Source organism: Tinamus guttatus, unplaced genomic scaffold (assembly GCF_059628265.1).
Source record: "Tinamus guttatus ecotype Peru unplaced genomic scaffold, ASM5962826v1 Tinamus_guttatus_pri_ptg000284l, whole genome shotgun sequence".
NCBI lineage: Eukaryota > Metazoa > Chordata > Aves > Tinamiformes > Tinamidae > Tinamus > Tinamus guttatus.
In genome coordinates this window covers 768815-782797 of record NW_028288818.1, presented here as the reverse complement: position 1 = coordinate 782797, position 13983 = coordinate 768815, and the positions used below count along the sequence as shown (strand labels likewise).

The 13983-nt window shown below is 52.2% G+C and overlaps 1 protein-coding gene across 1 annotated transcript; it reads left to right on the top strand.

Moving 5' to 3' along the window:
* Nucleotides 1–8728: 8728 nt before the first annotated feature.
* On the top strand, nt 8729–9941 carry POU2AF2 (POU class 2 homeobox associating factor 2). The gene is made up of 2 exons (XM_010219448.2): nt 8729–9030; nt 9540–9941. The coding sequence occupies exons 1-2, from the start codon at nt 8740–8742 to the stop codon at nt 9939–9941; spliced, it is 693 nt and encodes a 230-aa protein (XP_010217750.2). The 5' UTR covers nt 8729–8739.
* The last annotated feature ends 4042 nt before the right edge of the window (nt 9942–13983 follow it).

Below are 13983 nucleotides of genomic sequence, written 5' to 3'. Positions count from 1 at the left end.
GGCGGCTCCCGGAACGGCCCGGCCGCCGCGGGGAGGCCGCGGGGCGCTCGCGGCGGCGGCGCTGGGGACGCGGCGGAGACGGGGCCGGGGCGCGGCCAGGGACGGCCCCGCAGCCCCCAGCGCGGGGTCGCGGCTGCCCCGCACGGGCCACCGAGCCCCGCCGAGCGCTTTTCCGCCAGGGGGCGCCCGGACGCAACGGACCGCGACCCTGCGCCGACCAATAGCGGCCGCCTGCGCCCGCGGCCGCCAGCCAATCGCCGTGCGGCAGGCCGCCCCGCGGGTGCAGCGGCTGCGTGGGCCGCTGTGGAAGCAGGAACCCGGCGCGCAAAGGTTCCGGGGTGTTTTCCTCCCCACCCCCACTTCCACGTGCAGCCTGTTCGATAAACGCGACGCTTGAGCTCTGGCCCCCACGTGTGCCCCCTGCCCCCCACGTGTGCCCCACGACCCCCGGGTGCAGCCCTGCGCCTGTGCTGCCCGCCCGGCCTCCCACATGCACCAGCACGTGCCCCAGCCAACCGCAATCCCCATCCCGCAGGCGCCAGGTGGCTGGGCTGCCTGTGGGACTGACTCGCGCGGTGCCGTGTAACGCCAGGCCTGGCAGATGGGATCCGCGTTCAGCAGGTCCTCACGTTCCACCCAACACCCAGCTTTCACTGCTATGGAGCATAGAGCCCAGGAAAGCAGCTCTCCATCACTATTCCCATGTGTTTCTAGCACATTTGCTCATTTCTCAGCTCTGGGGCGAACACTGCGGCTATTTGTTGTGCAGACAAGCAGCTCTTCACGCTGTGGGAGGTTACACACAGCTGGGTACCCTGATCAGCAACAATACAAGCCCCATTCCTATCCCTCGCTATTGTGGTTCCTGCTGGCAGATAATGTGAGGCTTTTTCTTCTTTTTACTCCATCAAAAGGACAGGTTGAAATGATGGTTTAAACTAAGCAAATATACACTGAATATTGCATCTGCTATTCCAGGCTTTTGTGCAAAATAGAGGCATAATTCTCAGTGAAGTTTGCTTTGGCAGCATGCTAAAATGAAGTGAGGTTGTTTAGAACGTGTCATAGAGCGTGCCTTGTCTACACACAATTGCTTCTCTGATTCCTGTTGCATGCCCCAACTCTACCCACTGAGATGAATGGAAGGTACTTGCCCAAATCCACCAAACTATAGAGAAAAGCTGGACCTGAGGCTTCTCTAACAGAAAACACAAGATAAGAGATGGGCATCGTCTAAAAGAAGGCAGGCTGAGTTTTTATTTCATCTCCATTTAATTCTTTTCCGCAGGATTAGCTGCTGTTTTTAATGCTGTTGTTCTGTAGTGAAGACACCTGGCCTGGGTGGACAGTGCTACAGCTGTGCCAGGGGACAGAGCTTGCCCAGAGCTTGTGTATCTTGGGTATCCCAACCTAAGCAAACGTATGTCCATCCCAGGAGACAAACCCAGGTGGGAAGCCTGCCAGAAGGCAGGTGGCTTGCAATGCAAAACCAGCCCTTTTCTGCTGTGACCTTACAGCTGCCTGCCACCTCCTGCCATTTCTAGGACCAATCTGCAAAGTCCGGGAAAGCTGCCAATACCACGCGGGGTGCCAATAATGGACTGGCCACAACAAGACCTGTGCCTGTGGAGCAAGTGTGTAAGGGGCCACAGACCCTGCATGTAGCAGTTATATTTTCCATCAGCTTTCCGTGTGGTGACCTCTCGATAACAAGCTCTGTGTCTGAGCAGCCAGAATACCCACAGCTCTGCATTGAGTATATAGACAATTCTTATCTATGACATTTCAGTTTTGTCTTCCTTACTTCCCATGACAGCCTGACCAGATGCAGCCTTTTCATCAGCTGCCCCTCTTAATTAATATTTCTTCTGAAGGGGGGGAAAAAAAAAAAAAGCTTAAAAACCCAATAGTCTTCCCCAGGAAGGCATTGCAAATAACACGTGACATTCATCACTGGGCCCATGGAATGGAAAATGCTTGGCATTGCAAAGAACAGCTCCCCCCAGACAGGCAATGGGCTCCACAAGTAGAAAATTATTTAATTATGAGCAATGTATTCGTCCCAGTTTTGTTGTGCTCATATAAGATGAGCACAGTGTTCCTGGGTACTGCTCTGCATGCACACAAAACACCACAGAAATTGTCTGTCCCAACCTATTCCTGGACTGTTTTGGAGGAAAAGACTCCATTACACTTAAGGCCTGCCATGCGGATCTTCAGCAGTGCTGGGCTGCCTTATGCTTACAGGTAAGAAGATTCTCTTGTTCCAAGCCTCATTCTCCACCCAGGATCCTCTCTCCTCTAAGGAGATAGGTCATGCCTGCAGGACTTAGCAGCTTCTCATTTTAACCAGAGGTTTTTCCATCAACAAACCTCATCTCAGTTTTCACCCATGACATGTCACCTCAGACAAGAAAAAGACCCTTTGAGGCCGATCCACACTGACCATGCAAATGGCAGTGAAACGCACATGGAGCAATTTGCATTTAAGCAAATTCTAAACAAGCTATTGTGGAGACATCACTAAATTGGAGAAAACATATTTCCATTGGACTCAGCTGGATATCAGAGGAGAATGAGCACTGACTTCACAGTGCTCTGGGAAGTTCATGACAGACCTTCTCCAAACTCCTGCAGATCTTGAGAGCTGGGATTAGTCAGCAGTGGCCAGAATGGAAACTGGTGAGTCCCAGCACCTTGACTTTCCAACATATTAAGATGCATCTTAATGCAAATATTTATTAATGGTAGAATGAAACTGGGGAAAGAATGCACCGTGTTATCTGTGGGCTCACATAAAATCAATTCAGGGAGTAGAATTGTCAGGGTATCTTTAATATCCCAGTATTTTAATACTATCTTTGTTAGCGTATCCAGGATTCTTTAAACAGAATTCATATTCTGTCACGGTGTAATATTTTTCTGAAAGAGGGCTAACCCAAGATGATGAAATATGATTCAATTTGCTCAAAAATAAAAATATGTGAAAATATATCAACTAGCATTTCCTTCCTTGATGCTGCCAATAGCAGGCTTTTTTGTTGTTTTAATAGCTCAGAGTCAGATCCTGCAGAATGACTCACATAAGCCAACAGGGTTACTTACAGGATGCCAGAATACTTAGCTAAGCAAGAGTCAGTGCTTATCTTGCTTACTTACAAGGATTTGAGCCCAGGCATGTATCCACAGGCATACAAGCAAAGTATCTTCAACGGTACAGTATCCATGTGTAAAAGCAAAGACATGTGGACATTTTTGTCTGATGCTTCAGACAGTAATAAGGATGATCGAAAAACTGTACTGGAGAAGCCCAGAGCATCGGATGCTTGCTAGGAGAAATGATCCCAAAGGAGCAAGGTCAGTTAATACAAGAGGTTGTAGCATTGGGGAATATCAGAACATGGAAAAGCAGCAGAGCACACAGACAGAGTCTTCTTCTCTCAGAGAGATCATATCCATTCCCGGATGCATACTGGCTTACCCTGAAATACTGGCTGCTCTGAATACATACTCATTGTCCACTTTTATTTTGACTGCTTCAGTCATAAGCTCTGGGGCAGTGAGCGTCTCTTTCAAACTGTGGCCCACCAGAAGATATTTGGGGTAGCTCCACGCCAGCACCAAGTCTTTGCATTGTGTATGCCCTTTCTAAACCTGTCCGGTGTACGTGCACCTGGGAACACAATGCCACGGGAACGTAAATGATGAATGGAATCAAATGCCACATCCTGAAAAGCAGAAGGGCAAAATGATAAATCACAGCCTTACAGATCAAGCACTTCAGCTGTGGTTTAGCTGCTTGCATTCCCTCAGGAGAACACGGCTTCTTATTTTCTAAAGGATTGGCTTCAAAGTTGAGTTCTTGTCTTTACATTTCAGTAATACCCCTTCTGGACGCTCCTCCCTGGCTCCACAGGTGTGAGCTCTCTACAGACACAGCCTGTTAGGCAGGATAAAAAGTTTCTCCTGGTATTGTATGCTGTTCCCGTCTGCTCTTACTCATGCCAAAACACCTGTACACCTGTCGGATCCCAGAGATTTACCCAGGCAGGGGAAGGGGACAGATGCCTAGCCCCAAAAGACACACAGACATGATGTACATACAGGTTTTGCTGGCTTTCAGGTAGGTCGAGAAAACAGAGACCGAACTGCCATTGGCATCTGGAATGTCCAAGACACAGCACCCCTCTTTGTGCCTCTTGGGCTTTCTCTCTCCTTGCTAAAACCACAGAGCTCCCAGGAACCTGTCTGTACTTGTTGTGGATACACAGCAGCCAACTCCTTTGCTTTTCCTGATCACTGCCCAGGCCGGTTCACGCCTCCTTCTTTGGGAGCCACTCTGGCCATCTAGAGCTTTTCTACCTTTGCTCCACAGAGATCAAATCTGTCTCAGCTCACAGAGTGATGTGCTGGACACTGGCAGCTCCACAAAAGAGGCAACAAGGAGCTAAACTGCAGGGATACTGCTGGAAGCGATAGGGGCCACAGGGTTAAATCCACCTTTGCTGACCCAAAGGGGAAATGTAAGACGCCTCTGAGCCCTCTTTGACAAAACAAAAGCCAAAACCATCATGCAGCCTTGTCTATCACAGAGGGAATTGCATGAAAAGCATCAGGCAGCAGCCAGTGCTGAACTACAGGGGAGGCCCCATGGGGCCCTTGTCATCTGCAGATGAGCCCTAAGTGACAGTTTAGCAGGAATATTAACAGACAGACCAATGTGTTTCTTTCTTATGTTAGTACACAGAGCTGGTGAAAGTGCTTCTTCCTTAAAAACATTTTCCACCCCCCCTATGTTTTGGCTTATCTCCTCTAATGCCTATTTCATTCCCTTAGTCCCCCCAGATTTTGGTAAACGAGTGTACCAAGGAGTACGAGTGAAACACACAGTCAAAGATCTGCTCGCCGAGAAACGATCCAGGCAGATCAGTGGCTCCCACTGCAGCGTAAGTCTGTTGCTTTACTGGAAAAGTTGTTCGTTGCAATCTGTAGTTAAAGAACATCTTTGCTGAGTTCAGGGTGCTGCCAACATTGACAGGGAAAAAGCATGAGTATTCTAAGACTAGTTTCTTCCTCACAGATCACAGAGAGCTCCTTGACTTTTCACATCATTGAGCCTTTCAGGGATTAAAGTCCTGAGAATTACAATTCTCAAATAACAGCTTTAGCAAATCAGTAATGTTAAATTGCCCATTCCCTTCACAATCCATGCATGACACCTTTCCGAGTCAGCTTCCTTTACTGCTAGCAACATTTGAACAACTCAGTGCCATAAAAATAGATGTTTTTCCCTGAATGTTGCACTCCTTCCAGCTCCTCTCTGGCATACCAGAGTGCCAGGGGATATGCAGTAATGTTATGCTCTGGAAAGACGCCAAGCATCAGTTTGTAAGAGTTGCTTTTTTCTAAAGTGATTCCATAGCAACAAAAAATATAAGTCAAATTATGCTACACTACATTGCATCTCGTGAAGTACCAGCCAGGCACAGGCACCTGAGAAGTGCTGCTGTCCCCAGAACAGGGGACAACACTGAAGGTGCCAGCACAAAGCAGCCAGTGGCAATGTAAGCTGTTCCCAGTGGGCTCTGAAGACTCACCTTTGCCAAACAGGAGCACTTGGCTTCCTGGCTGATTGGGAGCAACGGGGCCAATGACAGATGAGGAGATGCGATGAAGCTGATGAAATCGTGCCCTGGAAGGAAAGAGACTGAGGAGCAGAGACCTGAACTACCAGCAGTAGGAGACATGATAGGAAATTTGATGCTCTTTTGCCCCCAAGCTATTTGCCTCAGGTTTTTTTGCCTTCAGCAAAACAAATGAACAAATCTGAAAGGGACTTGCAACTATTTTTTTCTCACAGTTACTTTCACACATTAGCTTTGTGTACCCAAAAGAGTGGAAAAATAGCATAGACATTGCTGAACTAAACAAGATCAGGCCATGGATCTGTTCACAACCTGCCACTGATGCAGATAGGCAGGAGACCACTTGAGCTAGGAGGGGCACTACAAGATGCCACCCAGCAGCACTTTGGGCATACTGCTTTGGGAAGCAGTGAGAGGCAGCTGCTCTCTTTGCACTGACCGGGGAAAAAAAAAAAAAAAAAAAGGAAACAGATGCTGGTTAAGGATTACCGTAGGTTACCAGCTTTCTTTTTGGAGGTGGCAGTTTTTTTGTTCAGTGCTGCCATGGCTGCAATCAAAAGCCCTAGGGACTGTAAAATGCTTGCTGCTTGCTTTATTGCCCTTTACTTTGCGTTCCAAAGCTTAGCAGTTATGTGTCTATCTAATGCAAAATCAGCCCAATGGCTAATTCCTTACGATAGACTAAAAATTATAGTGCAGGGCAAACATCCGTATTTGCTTGGACACGTGAAAAGAGCAGCTGTAAGGGCAGCTCTGTTTATCCAACACATAATATAATCCAGAATCAAAGCAAATGGCAGACAACTGAACACCACATTGTATATTTATGATGCAGTGTAATTCAGCTACATCTTTGTTTGAACGTGATATTTGCTCCAAAATCAGTTATCCTTCCCTGCGCAAGGGGAGGTCTGCAGAGCAGATTGGTGCTGCTGAAGAAAGGCTCACCTGTCACGGGTGAGCTGATGGGCCCTTGATTGCAGCAGCAGAACAGCAACAGCTTTTGCAGGTGCTACTTTTATTACCTCGACTGCTGTACTGCATTTTGGATCCAAAGTGGAGATATGCCAATGCATGGTCAAACAGCAGAGCATGTTGTGTCCTCAAGTGATGCTACACAGACACACTGATGTGTTGCAGAAGATCCAGCTCCCCCAGTCCCACAGCACTGAAAGGAAGTAATGCAGGGAGGAAATGGACTAATGGGTTTAAATTGAGCAAAGCCATTCACTGTCTGATAAGCAGCCAGGAGGCAAATGAAATGTAGGTCCCCATATGTGGTTGCTTGCTCTGATGAAGGCCAGGTTTAGGCAGGCAGAATCCAGTTTGCTGGCTCCCTTTCTCCTCAGACACAGTATTTGGGTACCAGACTGCTTCCTGGTGGGGTATTGAGGCTCTGGAGTCTAAATACTGGAGCACAGGACTGCTTTCTGAAGCTGTGCCATTCCTTTGGGTCAAAGAAACTCTTCTGCAGTGATGGCAGACAGAAACCATCAGCAGGACACGATGGCCATGAGCAGACAGAGGTGATGGTGGGACAAGCCCCAGAGCAGGAAAAGGGATTGCTTAGATAAGCTACATGCCCAGAGAGGGGTGTCTGCCCAGGCCAGATTTGCATAGGGAGGCTGTAGCTTTGCTGGGCATCATGTGTTACCGGCTACGATCCTCTGCACCTGAAACAGCCCAGCTGGAGACATGTGCAGGCTCCATGCCCGACCCCACGGGGTGAACACGCATCTGCCACAAGCCGAAGGGCTCCTTCCTGACAGCCCCTGCGGCTCCTGCAGCCTGTGTGACCTGCGTGGTCTCGGTGCTCATTTTCATGGCAGAGCTGGGAGCAGCTGCAAGCCTTCCTCAGCAGTAAAAGGAAGTCTTAGCACTGGCAAATTTAATTCAAATCCAAACCGCTGAATTTGGTTGCTTGCTATGGCAGGAACCTCCTGTTTGCACTATGCAAACTGGAAATAGCCTGCCACCATCACTGGCCAGGGCAATAGCACAGCTGAAATGAATTCAGCCACAGGCTCCTGGATTTCTGCTTTCTGGGCTTGGAGTTGCAGAGACAGAGCTCAGTGAAAAACCACATAGAGCTGCCTTTGCACAGTGGCTTGGGTGGGATTAGCCCCCTCGAGTATAGAGGTCACTCGAGGTTAGTTCTCCTTGTCCAGGGAGCAAGAGGAGATTGTTATTATCAGTAGGGCTGTACAGATGGGAGCTAGAAACAACTTCCTTCCAAGCACAGCTCACTCTTTCTGCTGGCAGGGTGAGCCAAGTGGCTGTGGGCGCCAAACACAGTGTGGGAGGGCTGGGGTTGAAAATGGGCAGTACAGAATGAGACTGAATTTTAACCAGCCAAATACTTAGGTACCTCCTTCCTGAGACCTGTTTCTCACTGGCACCAAAATGACTGTTCAACATGATGAGCCCCTGCAGCGCATGAGAAAGAAGCCGGTTATCTTGATATTTGTACTGTTATCAGTTCTATCCAGGACCTTTGAAATCTCTTCTTAGTCTACATGTGCTCATACCTTAGATGCCCCAGGCTTGAAATCTTGCAGGTAATCTCTTCATAGTGATAGCACCAGTACTCAAATACTGCATCTGAATTAGGCCAACACCTTCCCAAACTATGTACTTAGGGAGCTAGATTATTTTTAAAAAGACATTTTTCAATGTGCCTTTATCTTTTTGCAGGGCAGCACCAACATGCCGCAGTCGCCATTTGTCCAAATACCAGGTGAGGCTTTCCTCCAGTGAGAAATACCTTACGTGTAGGTTAGGTAGTCGATACCACTCCTGTCTCTCATTCTGCAAAGAGCACCTGGCTCAAAGTGAGTGAAGGAGCACAGTGACAGGCCATCCATGGCAGAGAATCCCAGAGAAAAATCTCTGTAAGAGACAGCACAGAAGCAATGATAATAAAGCAAGGCCCCTGTAGTCTGGCATAAAATTCCCTGAAAAAGGGAGAGAAAATTCAAATTGCTCCAAGGGCTCTGCTTCGTGCTCGCGGAGGTGCCCACAACACCGCGGCTCCCCACATGGTTTTCCCATAGCCATCTCTCTTTTCCCCACCACTGCCACAGGCTCGCCCACCATGACTGGTTACTACGGCGTCAGGAGGTCCTTCACGGCCGAGCTGGATTTCCACAATACAAAGCAGTTTGCCAGTGATGTCTGCTCACCCTCTCCAGGATCCAAGCCGCTCTCGTGTGATTCCTCTGCCGCCCAGGGCTACTCAGCACTCCTGGATCCGTACCTCCCTGAGCAATACGGGGATCACTCCCGCACTGCTCCCTTCACATCTGGTACCAGCTCCTTCTTCAGTCCTTCCTCGCTGCCCCCTCTCCTGCCATCCTTCCCTAGTGACACGGCACATATCCTACTTGTGAGTGAGTCTCTGGTTCTCAGTCAGCAGTTAAACATCATCCAGTTTAAAGCCACGATTAGGATGGGGAGGGGGGCCATGTGGAGGAAGGTGGCTGTGGCAGGATGTAACCATGGCAGACCACAGGACAAACAGTTAAGTATTTCCCTTTTTGTTCCCAGTACTTGCCCGCTCCTTCCTGGTGGAGACCAGCTCTGAAGTTAGCAGCCTTCCAAACCCAGCTGGTCTGAGTGCCCCAGCGCAGAGCTCCCAGGCTCTGCAGGAGCAGGGCTGGTCAGCCTGACTGGAAACCTGTTCCAGTCCTTACCCACCATTAACACTGGGGTTGTTTCCTTTAAACACTTCTGGCATCTTCTAGTATTGTCAGCAGAAACCCTTGTGCTTGCGGCAAGACTCTGGGGAGACCTTGGCTTGGTGAATCCTGAAGCTAGAGCTAGGCAGGCCACTATGTGCAGGACGAACCTTCATCCTCAAAGGTTTCTCTCGCCTTCTTCCTCCCTTCACTGCAGAGAGAGCCCTGGGAACAGACCTCTCCAGACAGCCTGGGCCAGCCTGATGGCCCATGCTCAGACTCCCTCCAAACGCTGCCTGCTGCCGCCGGCTGCCTTTCCTCCCACGAGATGGGCAGCGCTTCCCCATACAGAGGCTCAGCCTGGGTCCCAGCCGTGGCCGGAGCCCAGCCATACCCGCTGCATCCTCTGGAAGAGGTGCACTACTCCTCCAGCTATGCCACCACCTCGCCCTACTCATTCTCACCGTTCATGACTGTGGCAAATGAGCTCACTGCCAGGATGAGCCATCTCTCCCCCGAGCTGTCCTCAGATGCGCCAGCCCTCCATGATACCACGTCCTGGGCGAAGGAGGATGGAGGTCCCCTCTGGGGTGCATACGATGGCCGGAGAACTTACTGATGGCAGACAGGAGCTGGAGGAAAGGAAAAAAACATGGACCTGTATTGAAGCCAAAGCTACTTATATGCTATTTCCCAACAGCTGCTCTTAGGAGTGACTTCTAGTGCCTTGCAAGGCTCATTGCTCACATCCCCACTGCACTGCAGGTAAAATACAGAGCTTGAAAGACACCTGCACATTATTATCCCTATTCTGCAAATCACCCCTGCCCTGAAGGAAACATACAGTGGCCATTCACCGCCCGCCCTTATAAGCCCCAAAGACAACTCAGGGGACGCAACAAAAAGCTGCACACCTGTGTGGCTCCCGGCAAAACACCCCCAGGCCCCTGCTGAGAGCACGAGGAGCACCTGTGGGAGCTGCAAGGAGTAGCAGCTCAGGTGTGCGGTCCTGCTACCAGCCCTGACACATGGGCAGATGCCACCTGGCCAGCACAGCCCTGCAGGACCCACAGCCACTAGAGGTAGCTCTGCGCGCTCTACTACACACACACACACACACACATTCACACACATGCCTGTGCACACAGCCTCGAGCAGCGCGAGTCCCAGGCAAGGCTGCTTTTCACCAGTCTCATCCCACCACCCGCAGAAGGAGCAGCAAAAGTCTCCCTTGGACAATGCCAAAGGGAAGTGCCCAACAGGCCAGGCTATGCTTTTCTATCCTCCCACTCTTCCATAGTGGGATCACCTAGCCCCTTATTCCTGCAACCTGCCTGCACCCTGGTGCATGCTCAGCAGCCCTGTCGGACCCTTGATCAGGCACCTAACATGGCCTGGCTGTTCAGCTGTATCTTCTCAGGCTCTGCACAGCCCCTGCTTCCACGCTGAGGCCGTGCACCCCACACACAGCCCCTTTGCAAAGCAAGGGTGAGGCTGCGGGTTCTCTCTGTCCAGAGGCTCACAGAAACGATTCTCCCAGCCAGAGGATCGCAAAGCCCACAACTGGAAGGAGGGTGGGTGGATGGACGGCTGAAGGGCCGAGGGAGGAAGATGGCATCGAGGTAGCCTGCCTTTAGGTGGCACTGTGCACCCAGGCAGCGCTGCCTCGTTAGCCCGCAGATGTGCAGGGTCACAACCGAAGGGGCAGATTTCCGCGTCCGCCACAAAAAGACATCAGCCTCATGGCCCTGCCCAGCCCCTGGGTTTCACGCGCTTCGTGGATGCAAACTCCCCGGGAGTCTCCGGCGCGGGCAGAGCCCCCAGCCCCAGCTGGTCCAAAGCGCCTCTCTCCAGTCGCAGCCTGTGGCTCGCGCTCCTCCTGCCGCTTCCTGATTCCCCAGCCTTGTCCAGACCTGTTCAGCAACGCAGCCCCCCCTGCCCCCACCCCGCGCCTTTGTCTGTCCAAAATCCCACCTCCACCCCAGCGGTCGCACCTTTCCACTCACCAGTCTGGCCCTGGAGCGGCAAGGAAAGCTTGGCTGGCGAAAGAGGCAGGAGCCAGGGCTCCTCTACACCGTTGCTAAGTGCCTGTGAAGCCCAGCTGCCTCCTGCCTTCATCCTGGAGCCTCCTGGGCTCCTCCGAGCAAGCAGGGGACATGTGCATGCCGGGGTCGCAGCCACCCAACCCACGTGGTCCAGGGTGATGCAGCCCTTGCCACTGGTCCTGGAGTGCCTGGCGGGCAGGCAGGTCCCACTGCTCCAGTGCTCTGTACCCATAGCCTTCCTGCACACCACAATTATCCAATATCTCGAGGGTAAATCAATTCTGCAGCTGACACAGTAGCAAAGCAACCCCTGACTCAACAGTACCTCCCCATGGCCAGGGTTCCAGGCTCACTCTGGCTGCATCCCTGTCCAGCACCGAGGCAGGAGCAGGCCTGAAAGATTTTGAGCTCTTTTCAAAGCATCTGATCTGCTCGCTGTCTCCCGGCTCCGAGAGCCTGGAAGTGCTCCAAAACACAGGACACACAGGGACTTTTGAGTTTCCTTAGTGATCACAAATCAGGCATGACTGGAGCACAGTAACATGCACGCTCTGCTCACCGGCCTCTGGTTACAGAGCTAAACATTAGCCCAGATCTCTGGACACCCTACACAGAGCTCACAGCGCTGTGGGCTCCATCCTCCTGCCCGGATGCTTCAGCAGGCAGACCCTCCTGCACAGCATCGCTTCCATTGGCTGCACTGCCAGCCAGGAAAGGACAGGGAAAGGGCTCCTTGCCAGCAGAGCCTGGGCAAAGCTCCTCTGCAGAGCTGCCCTACACAAGACTCGGCCTACCAGGGGAACTAAGGCACCTTTCAGCATGGAGGGATGACTGCTGAGACCACTCCTGACAGAAATCAAGTGTATTTGCTCAGTCTAGAGAAAAGGAAAATATTCTGCCTGCAACAAGAGCCACAGTGAACTGCTGGTAGATTATTAACAGCCTGGCCTGAGATCTGTTTCAGCTCCATGCATGGCAGAGACAGCAGACCCCAGGGAAAAGCTTACAAAATGCATATTATATAATGATGTAGGGGTGTCTAAGAAAACCACCCAACCATGCACTGAAGCCCCATTGACCTGAGCGCACAGGGCAGGCTAATGCTGAGGCATATAAGCTGAGAGGGGCCACTTCATGGAGAGTGAATAAACAACCTGAATTAAGAGAAAATACAGGTAAACCCCAACATAAAGCCAGCACCTGAGGAGAAAGAAGGGATTACTGGGCCAAGAAATGGAGTTTGGGCAGCCTCGGCCTCCCCAGGGCCCAGGGCAGCCGCTCTGCTATACCACACCCGCTCACTGCCATTTTGCTCCAAAAATCTTGAAAATTCCCCTTAAACTGTGAAAAAATCTGCAAAAAGCCACTCAGTTCCTTGCAGAAGCCTCTTTGCAAGCAGCAAATGAAATATGAGAGGGCTGGAGTGCAGCCTGTGCTTGTGAAGTGAAAATACTGAGCAGGTTCAGAGGTGTCTGCTGCATTTGGGGGAAGATGGCTAAAACCCCAAAAATGTCCCAAAATCAGAGGGTGGTGCCACCAGCCCTGCCAAATCTTATTCCCCCAGACCCTCTGCTAGATGGGGATGTGCTCCGTTTCACAAAAAGATAGCCCATTTTGCAGAGCCTTTGAATATTCAAATTGAAAGTATCGCGCAATCATTGATTGTCAAATCATTGGTTTCTAGAGGTTTTAAATACTTGGCATTAGGAGAGAAAAACTCAAACTTATACCCGTAGGTATAAAACAATATTATTGCCGGGCTCCAGCGGGCAGCGCCAGCCGGCGAGCGGGTGCCCGGTGCCCCCCGCTGCGCAGCCCGCCGCCTCGCGCCCCTTGCCCGGCTCCGAGCCGGGGCCAGCGCCGCCGCCGCCGCTCGGGCCGCCGGCGAGGGCCTCTCGCCGCCGCTCAGCATGTCCGGTAAGGTCGCCGGGCCCCGCCGCCCGCCGCGCCGCCGCTCCGGGGGCTCCTTGGCGCTTCCCGCGGGGCGCCGTCGCCTGCGAGGCCGCGTCGCCTCCGCGGCGAGGAGGAAGCGGGCAGGGCGGGGAGGAGGGAGGAGGAGGGAGGCAGCCCGGGGCTCCTGCCCGCCGCGGCCGCCGAGCAGCGGAGCGCAGCGGCCCGGGCGGAGCGGCAGCGCTCCCGGGGCTCCCGCCACGGGCCCGCGGCGCCCGTCGCCGCAACCCGCCGAGCCCCGCGCCCACAGGCTGTGCGCGGACCCCTACAGCCCGTCACTGTCCCGCAACCCCGACCCCCGCCTTGCCCCCTACCCGCCACTTCCTCACCCTGCCCACCACCATCCGGCTCCTGCCCTTCCCTCTGGGCCGCTCACGAGATGGAGTGGCAACAGCAGCCCTGTCCTCATCACCTCCTGCAGACCCTGTTGGGGCCTCCTCTGAGCTAGCAAACAGGATGCTCTGCTAGCCCCAGGGTTATAAATACCACCTCTGCTCAGCTGTGTTGGAGAAGATGGTGGTAGATACTCTCATGCTATCCTGCTTCCTGTGTGAATGAGAGTTACAAGGTGTTTTGCAGCTAAATGCACAGAGGGGGTACTAGCTCAGGTCTCTCGCTATAGGAGGTGCTAGGCATGGGGCAGGGGTCTCTCCAAACTCAATCTTG